Genomic DNA, 19591 nt, shown 5'->3' with positions numbered 1-19591 from the left:
ACGTCACGTGGGATTTGACGCCATTCATCTTGGAGGGCCAAGATCAGTTCTTGCCGGTTGGCTGGAGAGTGTGGTCGTTGTCGAACACGACGATCCATCAAGTCCCAGAGGTGTTCTATGGGGAACATGTCGGGTAAGCGTGCAGGCAACGGTAGGGCGTTGACGTTGTTGGCTGCGAGGAAGTTAGTGACAATACTGGCTGTATGGCCTCTAGCGTTGTCATGCTGATAAATGACACCACGTGGCTGCTGTTGTAAAAATGGTAGGAGAACTGGACGTAGAATGTTATCCATGTACCGCTGAGCTGTCACGTCTCCGTCAACGATGACCAGCGGTGTCCTCTCCTGCCCCCAGATCCCTCCCCGCACCATGACACTCCCTCCACCATATGGTACGACCTCCTGCACGCAACACGCCGTCGTTCGTTCACCCCTTCGGCGGTAAACACGTTGTCTTCCATCAGCCCTAAACATACAGAATCAACTTTCGTCAGTGAAGACAACCCTCTGCCAGTCACGTCGTTGCCAACGTCGTACAGTCCGGGCCCATCTCAATCGCAGACGACGATGTTGCACTGTCAATAGCTGTCCTCTGTATGGTCTAAAAGCCCTGATTCCATGAGCCCGGAGTCTCCTGGCCACTGTCTGTCGACTAACCCTGTGACCTAAGGCATTTGTCGCCGATGACGTCACTGTCAGGAAGAGATTTCGGAGGTGCAAGGTACGCAAGTACCGGTCATCATGGGGCGTGGTCACCCTGGGTCTGCCTGTTCGTGGCCTGTCAGCGGTCCGCCCTGTCTGTCTGTAACGTTGCATCAAGTTGGTAACGGCAACACGGGAGCAACCGAAGGTTCGTGCAATATGGGTGTGGGTGGCTCCCATCTGTACCATACCCAAGGCTCGTTCACGTTGTTCGACTGTGAGTCGTGGCATTTCTTTTATTTGTTTTTATCACTGTGGATGTCTGACTTGCCGTTGCAATCGTTTTATACCCTTACCCGCACGTGCAATTGCAGTTGTCCGTGGTGTACGTGTTTTTCACTTTTTCGCGTGTTATCTCGCAAACATGTAACAGACGATTAACATTTTCTGCATACACTATTGTTGTATTTAGGTTATGTGTTTTAGATAGACTTCATCTAAAAACAATTGATACTTTGTCTGAAATTTATATTTTCAGTTGGTAAAGTTTCTTTTGGACGTCAGTTTATTAATAACAATAATATGCCTCTCGTGTAGAGAAATCTATACTATATACTTCCCCGTGTGTAGCCTGGTCATAAAGGTGAGGTATGCTGTTTTATATGGCTTACTCAGTCAATATTTATTTTGTTTATGTCGTATCATGTCACGTACTATACATGATTTAAGTTGTAAATGTTGGGACATTCAATCAATGAAACAATTACCTCCCGACGAGGTGTCCCAATGACGTCATGCATGACGGACAGCTTCCATCACGCGCGTTCTATTCTTGAACGTTTCACGTTTACAACGTCAGAATTAGAAGGATAATCCCCGTAATTACTTAATGCGACTGAAACAGATATCATCAAAAATCCGCTTTTAGATTTTTAAAGAGAGAGAGCTGATAATGTGCTTTGTCCTATCGACCCACGTTGTCGTCTAATGAAGCTAATGGCGACTTAAATACGCTAAGCAGTAATCACGGAGAGCCTTACGCCTGACAAAGCATTCCAATTTATTTATCGGCCATAAGTTTTCATGACGTCAAATTCCTATTGATTTTGCCATTTTATTTCACAAGTCGGATTATGCGTTATGGAAAGAGTGCGGTGCATTTTGTGAACACGAAATAAGTTTGTTTGTCGCAGTATTTCAGCTATTTGAAGGAGGCCTGAAAATAATCGAATCTGGACATGGCAATCCAGTGATTGATATTGTGAGCGTCAGGGTACAATGACATGTCAACCATGTCACCATGCCCAGCCAACCGATCCATTTGGCCACCTCTAACTACAGAATTAGGTTGCTAGGGACCAATTCCAGCCCGGAAACCCTAGAAGGGAAAAGTTTCCTTTCAAGTGTAGATGATTACACATAAATTGCGGAACAATTTCCCGTGGTAGTCGTATTAATTTTCTTCAAAACATGACCAAAGTGCGTTACAGCGCTGAAATACGAACATATAACACTTATTTATAACGAATATTTACTGTTTACTAAGCTTAACATTGGTGGGCAGGTGCGCGCTGTCGAGATAGCTATAATCTTTCTGATTTGGGTGAAAACAAAATTCACTCACTGTTTCAGCAAGCAAATGTTCCCGTTATATCAAAGAAAGCCTGTATATAAACGAAGCTGGAAGCAGCAAACCTCTGTTTCCTGAAGCGTGAGCAACGTTGGTTGGTTTGTTGTTTACCGCCGCACTCAGCAATATTCCAGCTCTATGACGGCGGTCTGCAAATAATCGAGCCTGGACCAGACAATCCAGTGATTAATATCATGAGCATCGATCCACGCAATCGGGATTAATGACATGCATCAACCAAGTCAGCGAGCCTGACCACACGATCCCTTAAGTCGCCTTTTACGACAAGCATAGTCACCTTTTACGGCAAGCATTGGTTGCTGAAGACCATTCTACCCCGGAATCTTCACGGGTCGTGTGAGCAACGACCCAGGTCGTGGAGGAACGTTGACACAACAATGAGGCCATACCTTGTAACCAGACACAAACCTGAAACTCATTTGGTCTCATGTGACAGTGATTATGTCGAGAAAGTACACATAAACGTGTTTACTCGTAAAGTATAACAAGTTTGAGCATATTTCCATTATTATCCGACGAAGACAATAATTTCAGTCAAATGACTCTGACGTAATGTATCAGGCGAAAATCTAAAGCAACATTTAAATCATGAATTATTAGTATTAAATCAATCTAATGTTACCAATAGGCGTAGGAATGCCATGAATTTGGTAAAAATTCGATTCTTATTTGTTAGGGGTTACAGGTTTTAACAATAACCCCTTCTGTTTTGACGGCCGCGAAAAGTGATATTAAAAGACAAGTGTTTCTTTCTCAATCATCGTCGGTAGGAATTTTGAAATAAAATTTACAACTAATGGTAACGAAATGCAGATGTGCGGTTACTACAATATTCAAAGTATGTGTGGCGATGCATTAGGACAGAAAACATGAAATTTCTCGCTTTCCCAAATCCGCATGTTTGTAATCAACATAGTAGGCAAACATATGTTCCAGCTATATCCATGGTGACATGCATATAGTGAGTGAGTGACAGAGTATGGTTTTACGCCGCATTTAGTAATATTCCAACAATATCACGACAGCGGACATCGGAAATGGATTTGACATATTGTACCAATATGTGAGAATTGAAACCTGCCCTTCAGCATAGCATGTAAACAAATACCAAATAAAGTATTGTCGTGTAAAATCATTAAAACATAATACGCGCTCAGTTTGCATTCCCCAAAATAGAATTTGCAAAGTAGCTCCATAACATATTTAGCAAATCGATAAGAACACATTACATACATATTTCGTATAAGATTGAATGTCGATACATTTTCATTTTCGCCCTGTTTTCTTATCAACTGGGAAATAAGGGGCCGAACCATGCAGATACAGAATGAAAATAGATAAATACTAATAGCGCTCCTTTTCCCCTTGAAAAACGGAAATATTTTTGAAATGATGCTAAGGTAAATTATCGATATGCTTATGGTGTTGTCATACCAGCTGAATCATATATAGTCAATCATAAATGGCTTCCACCAGGTGAGACTGCCACCGTGGCCTCATAATATAGGAACCGCCAGGAGAGCGGACGGTCCGGGCTTCGATCCCCGACCGCGTCATACCAAAAGGTGTTACAAGACTTGTTCTCTGGCGCTCGGCATTAAGGGGCTAAAACAAGGACTGGTCGGCTCAGTATACTGTGTCTGAGTGGGGCATTCATGTTGAACTGCGGCATGGTATCTCAGTGGGCTAGCACCATAAATCGGCATCAGTCCGTACTAGTACAAGCAGCCACACACACGTGCATGCACGTCGCTTTATATAAGTACAATAACCTTGGACGCGACGTTCAACCCCATTTCACCTCATCTCACCTCCAGTGGACGTGGGCTAATCTACCAAACTCTTTTAATCTCGCACTTTCTGTCAAACGAGCTGGCCGATCTTCACAGATGACATCCATGGGCAGATACAGAAGGGGGGGGGGGGGGGTGTGTGCGGGGGTTCACACATTCTTCGGCGTGACGAGCTAACTCTCTAACCACTAGGCTACCTGACCGCCCCACACGTTATAAAATTAGATATGATCAAACACGTATATCAGTATGAAAGATAATTAGACTTCCTGTTTTGGACAACACTGAATATAGGTAAAGATTAAATGTGTCAAAAGGGTGGTTTTAGAGGTTTCCTGGAAGCGTATTTTGAATATGAGCAAGTCTTTAATCCACAACTGTTTTGCGAAGGAGATCTAGATAAAGGCAGTGCAAAAATATGACACAAAAGTGTAGATTGTTTCTTGCAATCGGCCTTTAACCATTCTTATCAATTTGTCGTGTTCAAAACTTGCAAGTGCAAGGAACAGAAGCAGGCAAGTTATCAGCCATTTGAACAAGTCAGGTAATTTTCATACCAATATTTCAAAGCTTTCTGTAACTTCAAATGAAAACGTAATCGATTATTCAGCGTGTCATATTATTTAATAACACGTCAAGGATGTCGTAACGGAAAGGAGATCTAAAGAGCCCTTTTGTGCCCAACCTCGTTAATCCGGCGTGGTGTATTAGCCTGTTCTTTCGTGCAATGTAATAAGTACGAGTTGGTGTTAGGTGTATAATAACTTTCAATCATTTGGAAAAAAACGATACGGTAAAATGGACGTGTGAAGTCATATACCTGCTAAAGAGCATGACCATATGTTGTAAACTAGATCAAGAAAAGATGTATGAATGTCAACATTTATGTAAAGTAATATTGCATATTTGTTTACATATGGGCAACTAAAGCCGGAACATAAATCCGCTCAGCTATAACAAACCCTGCGTGTTTACAGCATTCCATAATGGTATTTGTGGATTTTGTATATCAAAACAACACATGCGGAATTATTTTAAAGGGTGATTTTCTTGCGTGTTTAGGTAAACCAGTGCAAATGTACGTACGTACATGAAACAGTATAGGTATAATGTGTTACCCCTATAGTCGCTGTCCGATTGGGCACGCATTCTCGAAGACGCGGTGTAAATATGAACTCATACCAGTTTCTGAGTACCGGGATTAAGGGATTCTATAGGCAGATAACATATGCATTTCGTACAAGAGCCGATATCATTGAGGATGATGTGTAACCTGGGTCTAGGTTTTCGAAACGATCTTAGCTACGAATAATCTTAAAAACTTACGTTCAAACATAAGATATCTTAAGTTTAAGATAAGACAGATTTTCGAAACAATCGTAAACCTGTCGCAGATCGTACGACACCTATCGTGACTCTGACAGAGAACTCATTTGTGTTTGGGATTGAAAAAGCGGGGTGTTTCCCAGTGACGTCACGAGGATTTCCCAGCCGCTAACAATAACAACATGGAGAAGTGACACGGAATTCATGATCACATTGCCAGGTCACAGTGCTTTACACGCAACTATTTGTGTGATATTCCGTACAATCCTACATTTGCCCTAGATGTAGACGGGTTTTTAATTTTGTTTTTTTTATTTTATTTTTTGTTTGTTTGTTTGTTTGTTTTGTTTTGTTTTGTTGTTGTTTTGGGGTTTTTTCGGGGGGTGGGGTGGCGATGTTAATCATGTTAGCCTTTAAAAACGAAATACTGAATCAGTTGGTGACCAAAATGGGAATTAATTGATTAATTTTGGCCGACAACCGCAAATTGTTTCATCTAACATTTCTTTTTTCCACCCCACCTTCCAAGGTGGTCACCCCCACTCCACCACACCATCCAAAGAGGTCACCCCCAATCCACCCCATCTTCCAGGGTGGTCACCCCCACTTCACCCCACCTTCCAGGGTGGTCACACCCACTCCACCCCACCATTCCAAGGTGGACACCCCCACTCCACCCCACCTTCCAAGGTGGTCACCCCCACCTCATCCCACCTTCCAGGGTGGTCACCCCCACTCCACCCCACCTTCCAAGGTGGTCACCCGCACTCCACCCCACCATTCCAAGGTGGTCACCCCACTCCACCCCACCTTTCAGGGTGGTCACCCCCACTCCACCCCACCTTCCTGGGTGGTCACCCCTACTCCAACCCAACTTCCAAAGTGGTCATCCCCTCTACACCCCACCTTCCAGGGTGGTCACACCCACTCCACCCCACCTTCCAGGGTGGTCACCCCACTCCACCCCACCTTCCAGGGTGGTCACCCGATCTCCACCCCACCTTCCAGGGTGGTCACCCCCACTCCACCCTACCTTCCAGTGTGGTCACACCCAATCCACCCCACCATTCCAAGGTGCTCACATCCACTCCACCCCACCTTCCAGGATGGTCACCCCCACTCCACCCCACCTTCCAGGGTGGTCGCCCCCCACTCCACCCCACCTTCCAGGGTGGTCACCCCCACTACACCCCATCTTCCAGGGTGGTCACCCCCTCTCCATCCCACCTTCCAGGGTGGTCACCCCCACTCCACCCCACCTTCCAAAGTGGTCATCCCTTCTACACCCCACCTTCCAGGGTGGTCACCCCCACTCCACCCCACCTTCCAAGGTGGTCACCCCCACTCTACCCCACTTTCCAGGGTGGTCACCCCCACTCCAACCCACCTTCCAGGGTGGTCACTCCCACTCCACCCCACCTTCCAGGGTGGTCACCCCCTCTCCATCTCACCTTCCAGGGTGTTCACACACCCACTCCACCCCACCTTCCAGGTTGGTCACACCCACTCCACCCCACCTTCCAGGTTGGTCACACCCACTCCATCCCACCTTCCAAGGTGGTCACCCCTACTCCACCCCACCTTCCAAGGTGGTCACCCGCACTCCACCCCACCATTTCAAGGTGGTCACCCCACTCCACCCCACCTTCTAAAGTGGTCTTCCCCTCTCCAAACCCCCCCCCCCCCCCTTCCAGGGTGGTCACCCCCCACTCCACCCCACCTTCCAAAGTGGTCATCCCCCCTCCACCCCACCATCCAGGGTGGTCACCCCCTCTCCACCCCACCTTCCAGTGTGGTCACCCCACTCCACCCCACCTTCCAAAGTGGTCATCCCCTCTCCACCCCACCTTCCAGGGTGGTCACCCCCACTCCACCCCACCTTCCAAAGTGGTCATCCCCTCTCCACCCCACCTTCCAGGGTGTTCACCCCCACTCCACCCCACCCTCCAGGGTGGTCACCCCCACTACACCCCATCTTCCAGTGTGGTCACCCCCTCTCCACCCCACCTTCCAGGGTGGTCGCCCCCACTCCACCCCACCTTCCAGGATGGTCACCCCCACTACACCCCACCTTCCAGGATGGTCACCCCCACTCCACCCCACCCACCAGGGTGGTCACCCCCACTACACCCCATCTTCCAGTGTGGTCACCCCCTCTCCACCCCACCTTCCAGGGTGGTCGCCCCCACTCCACCCCACCTTCCAGGATGGTCACCCCCACTACACCCCACCTTCCAGGGTGTTCACACACCCACTCCACCCCACCTTCCAGGTTGGTCACACCCACTCCACCCCACTTTCCAGGTTGGTCACACCCACTCCATCCAACCTTCCAAAGTGGTCACCCCCACTCCATCCCACCTTCCCAAGTGGTCACCCCCACTCCACCCTACCTTCCAAGGTGGTCTTACCCACTCCACCCTACCTTCCAAGGTGGTCACACCCACTCCACCCCACCATTCCAAGGTGCTCACACCCACTCCACCCCACCTTCAAAAGTGGTCACCCCCACTCCACCCCACCTTCCAAAGTGGTCACCCCCTACTCCACCCCACTTTTCCAAAACGTTGTATCCGCACTTGCTGAATGCCCAAATACCTCCCAAAGCAACTTACGTTTGGCAGTTGTGTATAAATGAGTTATTTATGTAGAACTATAATATGTATACACTTCCTTGATCGATACAACTCCCTCGTGTTTAAAATATTAACGTTTCAAAAAGATGATGATATGCTTGGTCCGCGCATGTTTATTTACCATCAGACCATTTTGATCCGATCATCCGGATACTGTCAATACGCAACCATGACCAAGTATACTGATCTCGACAACCACAGCACAATAACTAATCAAGACAAGGTCAAAATCACATCGTTTGTGTGTGTGTGTGTTTGTTTGACTGATTGTTTGGCTTGTTTAACGCCACACCCACTTGTGGTCACTACCTTTATGCCGTAAATCCTTGAATAAACACCAGCTTCAAGTGGCACACAATAAGAAATGAACACCTGCCTCATCTGCTTCATTCATCCTGTGGCAAATTCAGACATCTTTGTTTGTCTTTCCTTCATCACTTTTTTTATTGTTCAAGTCGCCACACTCAACAGCCGTCCATCTATGTGATGGCAGCATGCAAATAGGCATATCTGGACCAGGTAATCACCAGGTGATCGATATTATGTTTGTTTGTATGTTTGTTTGTTTGTTTGTTTGTTTGTTTGTTTGTTTAATACCATACTCAGCAATATCCCAGGTACATGACGACGGCCTGAACATAATCGAGTCTTGCCGAGAGAAGCAACCTTTAGGCGCAGTCCTGGGAACTACACTCTCTCAAAAAAAGAAACGCAACCCCTATATTTTCAAGATGTTTATCTCAATATTCAAGTTATTATAACAAATTTTTATTGAAGACAACAATATGAAATTTGGCATGGTGGCAGTACAGTTATGCAAGTTTAAGTCCAGACTTCGACAGTTCTCTCACTAAGATTGACTTGACGAAAAGGGGCGTCTTTCTCAGTACCTCGTATGAGCGCCACGAGCTGCGATCACAGCATTTCACCTCCTAGGAACAGAACGGATTAGACGCCGAATTCTTTCCTGAGGGATTGCTCTCCACTCTTCCTGCAGTGCAACGGCTAGTGCATCCAACGTCTGCGGCGGCGGTGTACGTGCACGAACTCGTCGGTCCAGATAATCCCAAAGATGTTCGATTGGGTTGATGTCTGGTGATTGGGAGGGCCATGGTAAGACGTTGACGTTAGAATTCTGGAAGAAATTCACTGTTGCATGAGCAGTGTGCGGCCGGGCCTTGTCGTGTTGATAGAGCTCCCTCTGTTGGTCGATAATCGGAAGAAGATGAGGCTGTAAGACATCACTGATATAGCGCGGGGCTGTCAAATTGCCACGAATGATCACAAAGTCTGATCTTTGGTTGTAAGACATGGCTCCCCACACCATGACGCTCCCTCTACCATATCTGTCGACCTGCCGAACACAGTTCGGGGCAAAACGTTCGTTTCATCTTCTATAGACACGCTGTCTTCCGTCACGGCGTTGTAAGAGCAAACGTGATTCGTCACTAAACCAGACGCGCCTCCAGTTTCTGAGGGTCCATATCCGAACGTTGGTGCACCACCTGAGTCGTTGGCGTCGATGTTCGTGGCGTAAAACAGGTCCAATAAGTGGTCTTCATGCACGTAGACCGGCCTCTCGTAGACGGTTCCTAATTGTTTGTTCGGACACTCTTCTCAAACCTGGCACCTGTGTTGCAGTGACGGTAGGTGTGGCTAGCCGATTACGTAGGTGGGTGACCCGGATGAATCGATCCTGAGGTGGTGTGGTAACCCTTGGCCTACCACTTCTGGAGCGATCTTCAGTTGCATGAAACTAGGTGTATCGGCTCCAAAGTCGTGAAATCGTTGTTTTATGAACATTGAGGTGCCGGGCAACGTTTCCAAAGCTTTGTCCGGCCTCAGTACGACCAATAGCGATATTTCGATCTGCAGCACTCAACCGTGGCATATTGGACCTTGTCTTTCGGTGAAAATGATAGAGTGAATCGCTTATCAACACGTGCTTTTATAAACCCATACTTCTATTGCTCTTTCCATGAATTGCACGTGCATTAGGCGTTTGGCATGGGCCACGTGAGAATTTTGCTCACTATGATAAAAGTAACAATAAAATGCCCTTGTGTGTTTGGGCGCTTACGTTAATAAACAGTGTACATGGTATAGGTGCATATAAGAAAAATGGTATTTACAATCAATATGTTTCTTCTTGGGGTTTTCTCACATTTTCAGATTGGGGTTGCGTTTCTTTTTTGAGAGAGTGTACTTCCAGGATTCTGGTCTGGTTCTGTCCTCGGTGCCACGTTTGTCGTAAGAGCCGCCTAAGGGTTCGGGTGGTCGTGCTCAGCGACTCACTGTTTGTCCCCGTACCCTGGCGGCATGGGACGTTAATCGTACCGTCAACCACCAGGTTGCCTGGCCCAGATTATGGCTTTTAAAGGGTCTAGGTAGTCCGTCTCCCAGACCCGAGAGAATAAATTGAAAAAGGAATCCAACTCAAGTCTAGAATGATTTGGAAAGTCTTGATTGCCTAAACTCTGAATTTAAGGATTGTTCTAGGCTCCATTTATAGTTTTTATTTTATCTTATTTTTATGTTGTAGATATGTATTTTTAAATAAGGTAAATTTTCTTTAGGGATTAAATGTCAGTATAAGGCTCTAGGTAGTGAGTACTAATTCGATAGCACTCTCCTTTCAACCATGTATAACTTTTATTTTCAGTGGCGTCGCTTATCATTAAACGAATGTATATTGCTTATGGGGAACACTTCTGCAGCTCTATTGATTTTATGGTTCAAATAATGAATGAGAAAACATTGTTTTGCAATTTTCGATTATTTCCTCAGGTACTGTTTTGCTCAAAGCAGATACATTTCCCTTGCTTTGTTGCTAAGCTTTAAACGGCAAATTGCAAGGCAAGGCAAGAAATAACACGCTGTGTGGAATCCACTGGTATGTCCCTTCTTCAATAGTTGATGCTTGTTTGTTTAGTGTTCATATAACGTCGGACTCGGCAATATTCCAGCAACATGACCGGTTTCTGTTAATAATCAAATATGGACCAGACAATCCAGTGATTGATATTGTGAGCAACGTTCCACGCCGTCAGGTATACGGTGACACCCAGTCCACCAAGTCACCCCACCTGATCACCTGATCCAGTCAGTCGCCTCGACAAACATATACTCTCAAAAATGGTAGGGTATTTTCGAAAATAACAGATGGTTACAGACATACAGCGATGCATCGCTTGATTGCGCAGCATCCTTGGAACAGAATGGTATATTACAATGTTCTTTATTATCCATATGATATGCGAGTTACTTAGTATCAATATGTACAAAAAAAGTAATAGTCTAGAGTCTGGGATGATTGTGACGTAAAACAAGACACCATTGTTGACACAATATCTAGTGACATCACAATAGATGTAAACGTAACAGAATATCATTGTCGACGTCATGTGTCGCAATAGAGGTCTCTCCGTGATATTGAAATAAGGGCGATACATTTATAACACTCGAGTGCATAATCCGTGATACTGAATGTTATTGGCGATAAAAAAAAAAACATTTATTAATCTAGTGCATACTATTTATTTTTAACAAAATTGATCCGAACATACGAGAATTCTGACAACCATTTCATTAATTACTTCAGTATCACCGCTCTCTTCCCTGAACCTCTCTTTTGATAGTCAATATATGACAGTAAAACACTCTCTATTAAACAAGAGATAGAGACAAGATGAGATGAACTATCGTTTTTCCTTTCACTAATTATTCATTTTGATACGCCCGCATCTCAGTAACAATGCCTACCGCGTTTCCATGGAAACCAAAATATTCCGAAAATGACTACAAGTCTACAGATAAATTTGACCAATGGAATCCTCGGAGGGGCAGATGCCTCGTACAGACAGATGGCTAGCTCCGAACACCAGCCCAGTCTCGTCATAACGCGAACCGAGCTTGTGCGCTATGATGGTTGCGCCACGATGACTTACAGTGGGTAGTAGAATTACTGAATTCTAGGAGCTGTTTGGATTTTAGCTGTAAGTATCCTTCATTGTTATATCTCTTCATAATGGCCCTGTTCTTGTAACCAAACGTCCTGTAAATCGAAATATTCCACATGTCTGTTCTGAAGGCGGCCTCGGGGCTGTCTCGTGCACACATGCCGCGGTGCACTTGAAAGTTGAGCTTTAACCGCCGGTGCGGTGCTGCAAACATGGAAGATGGTTTTTGAATTCGTCAGTCGGTTACGTAGCGTTTTTAACCCCCAAGTCAGGGAATAATGTATATCGTGAGTGTCAATGTGATAACCATGCATGCTGCATGGAAAACCATGCTATAGGGAGTGCATTGATGTTAAATCTTACGATTGACGGTCACATTGCCACATTTTTTTTACAGTTGTTTTAACAACAAGCTGTATTTGTGTGTAATTTGTTAGTGGTGGGCTCATGTATCTCGGTGTGAATATGGGCGGTGTGCTTTAAAGGCATCGATCGATTGACAGATGCGTAGATCTTTTTGCTACAAATAATCGCTTTTCCTCGCCAGTTTCACGGCAACACTTTCAAAGGGAGGTAACTCTTAGGGTCCTAAGCACAGCTGTCAGCTGCATTTGTTTGACCTGGATTTTATGCAGTTCCGTGTTCACGATATAAACGAAATGTTTACAAATAATTTGTGACAAAGACAGTTGTAAATGTGCTCAGGTGGACATAATGTCATTAATTTTTAAAAAAATTTTTTGTAAAACATTTGTGGGATCTCAAAATGTAATTTGTTGAAAACAATAACAATCTACATAATACCAACCAGGTGTGAAATAAGAGTGATGTCATATAAATCAATAACAAGTAAATAATGCATGCTCCCATGACGATGACAAAAACACAATAATTCATACATCCATGAAGTTGACAAACTTGTTCCATTGCACATTATTGATATGCAGCTGTTGGGGTGATTTCTTTTGATGCGGGGCGGTCGGGTAGCCCAGTGGTTGAAGCGTTCGCTCGTCACGCCGAAAACCCAGGTTCGATTCTCGACATGGATGCAATGTGTGAAGCCCATTTCTGGTGTCCCCCGCCGTGATATTGTGGGAACATTGCTAAAAGCGGCGTAAAACCATACTCACTCACTCACTTGGTATTAAAATATAGCTACAGGGATCCATGGTGCTGAAACAGTTAGGGGCCATTTATTTCTTTAAACAGGTTAATACTGGTCGTGCTAGCTGATCACAGATATATTACAAGAAACTGAAAGCAGAAGTGTTCACATTTTATTCAGTTTTAAGAGGTTTCTACACAGAATTTTCAGGGGATGTGAAATACTGAAAGAAATTTGTTATCCATAAATATATCATGTCAGTGTTATGAGATATGCCAAATTTACTTTTCATCAACATTTGCTCAACTAGACTTGAAAACTCTTTGTACTTTTGTGGTGAGGTGACACTTACTTAATCTTTCAGGTTACAAATTTGACGGTTAGAAGTATATATATATATGTCCATGTTACTTTATTAACATTTGTAGCCTGCACTATTATTGCAGTATTATTATTCCGAGTCAGCATTTCTTTATGCCCACCAATGGCTTAACAAACCTACCCCAAAAGTATATTGAATTTCAATACCCAATTTATATTGAATTAGAAAAATTCTTGGAACCTTGGAAAAGATAACCGGGGTGCAAAATGCTTTAAAAAAATGATGGAAGGTTTGGGCACAGCGCCAGTCTGCAAGTGCCTGCACAGTTACCTGTCGGGTGTTAATGCACTGCTGCTAGGTATTGCATGAAGAATTGCATAGATCACTATGTTGCATAATACTTTGTAATCTGCACTGCAAGGTGACACAGATTTAGAATTGTTATTTACATGATTGATGAGATTCAGTTTGATTTGTCGTTTCCCAGTGATCACCTACGTGTGTGGTTTTAAGTACTGCATGTCTCAGGCATGTCAGACATTGAGATGGATTTTGTTGATTTAGATCTATGCAGCGTGCTGCCTGTGATTAATTGGGTGATGGTGAGTTCTGTGTATGACCGTAGATAAGCTGATCTCATAGATAAGCCAAGGTATTAAGTTGGTTCTTGAAATGTGTATCAAAATGTTATAGGCGGTACATTAGCTTGACCACCAACCTAAAACTAGGTCTTCTTTTCATGGTCCGTCATCAGAAATAAATATCAGCAAACCTGTTTTGAGTTACACAGGTTTAATCCTGTTGTTACACTATCTGTTTATAATAAGTGTTCATTGTGTATCTGGACTTAGGTTTGTCATCTAATTTATTAATTTCATTCAATAATGTTGACATTAACTTCGGCGAAGGCGCGTGTCCCTCCAATACTTACAACTTACGACAGTACACATGGTAATCTAGATCCCTGCATATAAGAAAATACCTAGCATCACAAGAAATACAATCGAAATGGTAAATCATCGTGTCTAGTGATGTTTAATCACAAATTTTAAATTTTCATTAACAAAGTTTGTTATAGCGTTGTTTGTTCACCTGCAACTTGTGTATGCTAGTTGTAGGTGTCGACTGACTCACTCCCCAGTAACCTATGCTAGTTGTAGGTATCCACTGAATCACACCCCAGTAACCTATGTTGATTGTAGGTGTCCACTGAATCACTCCCCAGTAACCTATGCTGGTTGTAGGTGTCCACTGAATCACTCCCCAGTAACCTATGCTGGTTGTAGGTATCCACTGACTCACACCCCAGTAACCTATGCTAGTTGTAGGTGTCCACTGAATCACACCCCAGTAACCTATGTTGATTGTAGGTATCCACTGAATCACTCCCCAGTAACCTATGCTAGTTGTAGGTGTCCACTGAATCACTCCCCAGTAACCTATGCTGGTTGTAGGTGTCCACTGAATCACTCCCCAGTAACCTATGCTGGTTGTAGGTATCCACTGACTCACACCCCAGTAACCTATGCTAGTTGTAGGTGTCCACTGAATCACACCCCAGTAACCTATGCTGGTTGTAGGTATCCACTGAATCACTCCCCAGTAACCTATGCTAGTTGTAGGTATCCACTGAATCACACCCCAGTAACCTATGCTGATTGTAGGTATCCACTGGATCACTCCCCAGTAACCTATGCTAGTTGTAGGTGTCCACTGAATCACTCCCCAGTAACCTATGCTGGTTGTAGGTGTCCACTGAATCACTCCCCAGTAACCTATGCTGGTTGAAGGTATCCACTGACTCACACCCCAGTAACCTATGCTAGTTGTAGGTGTCCACTGAATCACACCCCAGTAACCTATGCTGGTTGTAGGTATCCACTGAATCACTCCCCAGTAACCTATGCTAGTTGTAGGTATCCACTGAATCACACCCCAGTAACCTATGCTGGTTGTAGGTGTCCACTGAATCACACCCCAGTAACCTATGCTGATTGTAGGTGTCGACTGAATCACTCCCCAGTAACCTATGCTAGTTGTAGGTGTCCACTGACTCACACCCCAGTAACCTATGCTGATTGTAGGTGTCCACTGAATCACACCCCAGTAACCTATGCTAGTTGTAGGTGTCCACTGACTCACACCCCAGTAACCTATGCTAGTTGTAGGTGTCCACTGACTCACACCCCAGTAACCTATGCTGATTGTAGGTGTCCACTGAATCACACCCCAGTAACCTATGCTAGTTGTAGGTGTCCACTGACTCACACCCCAGTAACCTATGCTGGTTGTAGGTGTCCACTGAATCACACCCCAGTAACCTATGCTGGTTGTAGGTGTCCACTGACTCACACCCCAGTAACCTATGCTGATTGTAGGTGTCCACTGAATCACACCCCAGTAACCTATGCTAGTTGTAGGTGTCCACTGACTCACACCCCAGTAACCTATGCTGGTTGTAGGTATCCACTGAATCACTCCCCAGTAACCTATGCTAGTTGTAGGTGTCCACTGAATCACTCACACTTGAATGAAACTACACTTCTATCATGTCTAGCCCTGTGTTCACTAGACACGCCAGTTTGATTCATGAAAACAGAAGATAACCATGATAACACTTGCTTCACAACTTCTGTATTCACTCTGAAAACTGTATGTTAATGCTTTTTTTCATACAATAGCCATGTCTACATCCTGTGAATGTGGTGGCACGGGTGGCCCAGTCATCTAAGGCGCCAAGATTCGCTGTGCAGAGTTGTGTCCCTTGGGCATGCCAGTAACCTATGATTGTGGGTTCGAATACCGGTGCGCCCGGATTATGTTTCCAGGTTTGTCAGCGCCATACCCGTGCTCGTGGGTTTCATCGAAGTGGTAAACATCTGAGACCTGCATCACTTCGGGCTTTCTTCCCACATTAAGCTGACACACTGTGATATGACTGGAATACTGTTAAAAGTGGCGTTAAACCCAACTCACTCACTCACCAGTCACCACTCCTGTGAATGTATTGTATTGATAACCTCACAATACCATGTCATAGTATTGTAAGGCAATCATTTCAGTGTCCCACTTAATACATCCTCAAGGAAGTTTGTGTCTCCTCTCAGGTTGATATGGAAATTTAGCTCTCACATTTCATGATGTGTCTGCACCCCATGGGAATTATGGGTTGGAATTGATCCCCAGCAACCTAAGTAGGTTCTTAGATGCAACCAAATGGATCAGGAAGTCATTCTTGGTGGCTTGGTTGCTCATATCCCTGTAACAAATATATCCATTACAGCCCATGCAAGTCTATAATGTTTTGCAAGTTTAGATTACCGAAGTACCTGCAAATGAAGAGTCTCTGGCTCCTTTTTGTTATATTTTTATTAAGATAATTTTAACTTTTTTTCTGTAAGATATGTTCATTTCAGAGTCCAGATGTTAGTCTACCCAAAAGTGTGCATCCTTGATCACAATACACTTATCTGGATTATGTGGTCCTGACTCAATTATGTACAGGCCAACAAACAAACATTCATTGTTTTTTTTCAAAAGATGCCATTCATCCAAAAATACATCTGAATCTGCAGGCCGGAGTTTGTGATTGTTCGTAAAACATGCACTTTTCAGCGTTTAGAATAGTACTGAAATAATCCTTGTTCCTCCTGTGCTGTCATCGTGTGGATTGAGTCTGCATGTCGTTTAGTCTGGCCCAGCTCACAATCCCCCAAAGCAGTTGTCATTTCTTCCGTTGTTTATATTTGATGTAGATGTGATTGCTTCATTGTTTAAATTTATCGAGCATGGTTAAATCCAAATGGAATCAAATCCCTTCATTCCAGAGGATTTTTTTACCCAGAGACATTCTGGTCACCGAGACCAAATGCTGTTGTCCCTAGGCAAGAAGGCGAATTGGCCCAGCCAAAACGGTCAACTCAACTGCCATCCCATTGTGGACCAGTAGTGATCCCAAATTGTTGCTTCTCATTGATTATGTTTGCAACAGGCCGTGATGCCATGGGATGTCCAATTTCTCTCACTGAACAAGCACAGATATTTATAAAGCAAGAAAAGCTCATGTTTACTGTTTAAGCAGTGAAAGAAAGAGCTTGTTTGCTGTTCGAAAGCCCTCCTCTTCTGAGAGTGTGAAACGAATATTCGTTCAATATTTAGATCTGTTTGTTGGAGCGTGTGACTTTGGCGAGGCATTCCAACACACCAACAAATGCTTGTTTCTTGCAACTTATCATGATTATGTTCGTTATTCCCTGTATGGTTGTGACTGATATGAGATTAGTCCAAAGCTGGAACTCTGGTGCTTGTGAGGAAATGGCAACTGTAATGTTGAACTAAGGTGGTTGTTTCAGAAAAGGTTACATTTAACGACTTACAGGCAACGATGACCAGGTGAAATCTGTTTTGAGAAACCTTCCATGGTTTAACTTTAAGTAAAATTATGAACTTCTTAATTTCTTTTATTGAAGACAGTTTGACTGAAATTTGCAGTGTTATGTTATGAAAGGTCCTTTTGAATACCTTTCAAAGCTATATTTGAGATTATGTGTAGGAACTTTAACAATTAACTGCTTTCAATTTTTTTTTTGTTAGGGAATGACCATTTGTTATTCCAGGGATTTTATCGAATAAGATAAGTTGTCACTGAAATTATGTGTAAAGAATAATTTTATGCTTCATACTGCTGAAAAAAAAGAATTGCCTGCCACAAAAATTACATTGTTGCAAGATGTTTTTCTTTAAAAATATTCAGGCTCATAGTTAAGGGTGAAACGATACACCGATATCCGATGCATCGCGATACTTGACCCACGATACGATATACGATAAACATGGGCCCATTTATCGATACGCCACGATACGGAAAGCAAATCTCAAGTACAGCGTTACCTCGGTTTTGTGCCTTTCAATAAACCGCAAACTTGGTTATAGCGCACGCTAACGCATGGCTCCCAAAATCGTACTTACATTTTTAATAAGCTCAGGTTTTACACCGACAGATGTTTTTCCCCATCTCATAAAACATTATCAGCTGATCACCGCAAGCACATAACACCGAAAATAACATAAAATCCGAACTGAAGTACGCAATTCAATACCATTATTATACTATCTTGTTATTAAAACGTGTTCATTGTATATCTGGACTTGTGTTTGTAATATATTTTATTGATTTTATTCAAAATTTCATTTAATATTGTTTTCATTAAGTTATGTGAAATCGTGTGTGAAGAGATACAGCAACCACGGTCAGATTACCGCTTTTGACGCATTGAAACGAACTTTAGTTGCCCGAGAATGGATATATATATTAAAAATGCCATACTTTGACTCGTTAAAAGTCATATTTGTGGCAATTTGGCTAATATATGTCAACATAAGGTTATCACATTCGAAATACATGTAGCACGGGAAGTCCCTTGGGTGATTGGTCAAATTGTTCCATACCTAAAAATATCCTGCAACAGCAATCACCAGTACCAAAATGCTACACTTGTGGTGCTTATAATTATAAATATATAATTATATAGTAAAAGCTGCAACTAAGGTAACACGATATTGGAATAAATTATTCCTGATAAAACAATAATTTCAGATACAATTTCTTCGACCATTGCATCAAAATTCTTTGAAGTTGTATCACTGGTGGAGTACATTAATTATTTTCTGGTGTTTGGACTTTGAATTGTTTTGTAGGAAAGTTGAACTACTTCAGTAGTCTTGTTATTATAAAATAATTTTGACTGTTCCAAAATCATGAAAGGTTCAAACTTGACATGCTTTAAGTCTTGTTTTTTTTATCATTGCGTATCGAGGTACGTATCGTATCGTGACCAGAATATCGAGATGGGTATCGTATCGTGACCTTCCTGTATCGTTGCAGCCCTACTCATAGTTTTAAATAGCTGAAAAAATATTAAATCTTGATAGAAAGTCCCAAGCCCCCTTGCTATTAACCTGCCGGTGATCTAATTGGAGATTCCTAGTTTTCATTTTATGGATGTTCGATCACATGTCAGGCAGTTGAAGTTAAGTTTGTGATGACAGCAAATGACTTTCTTCACCTTACGGTCACCCCTTGTTATATCATGGAATTCTATCGAAAATTAGTTTTCATAGTTCGAAGTCAAGTCTACGAGCACATGACACATTGTTGG

The 19591-nt window shown here is 43.5% G+C and overlaps 2 protein-coding genes across 2 annotated transcripts in view; both read left to right on the top strand.

Moving 5' to 3' along the window:
- Nucleotides 1-324: 324 nt before the first annotated feature.
- Nucleotides 325-7997, top strand: LOC139450974 (uncharacterized). The gene is made up of 2 exons (XM_071232796.1): nt 325-391; nt 5941-7997. The coding sequence occupies exons 1-2, from the start codon at nt 325-327 to the stop codon at nt 7995-7997; spliced, it is 2124 nt and encodes a 707-aa protein (XP_071088897.1).
- A 3938-nt stretch (nt 7998-11935) lies between these two features.
- The window catches only part of LOC139449415 (beta-1,4-mannosyltransferase egh-like), a 135623-nt gene continuing 127967 nt past the window's right edge, over nt 11936-19591 (top strand). The window contains exon 1 of the mRNA XM_071230789.1: nt 11936-12042. The gene's annotated coding sequence lies outside the window, so the exon portion shown is untranslated. The remainder of the gene's footprint in view (nt 12043-19591) is intronic.

This window comes from Haliotis cracherodii, unplaced genomic scaffold (genome assembly GCF_022045235.1).
Source record: "Haliotis cracherodii isolate W230 unplaced genomic scaffold, xgHalCrac1.p SCAF_8, whole genome shotgun sequence".
Taxonomy (NCBI): domain Eukaryota; kingdom Metazoa; phylum Mollusca; class Gastropoda; order Lepetellida; family Haliotidae; genus Haliotis; species Haliotis cracherodii.
This window is presented reverse-complemented; position numbering and strand designations above follow the sequence as displayed.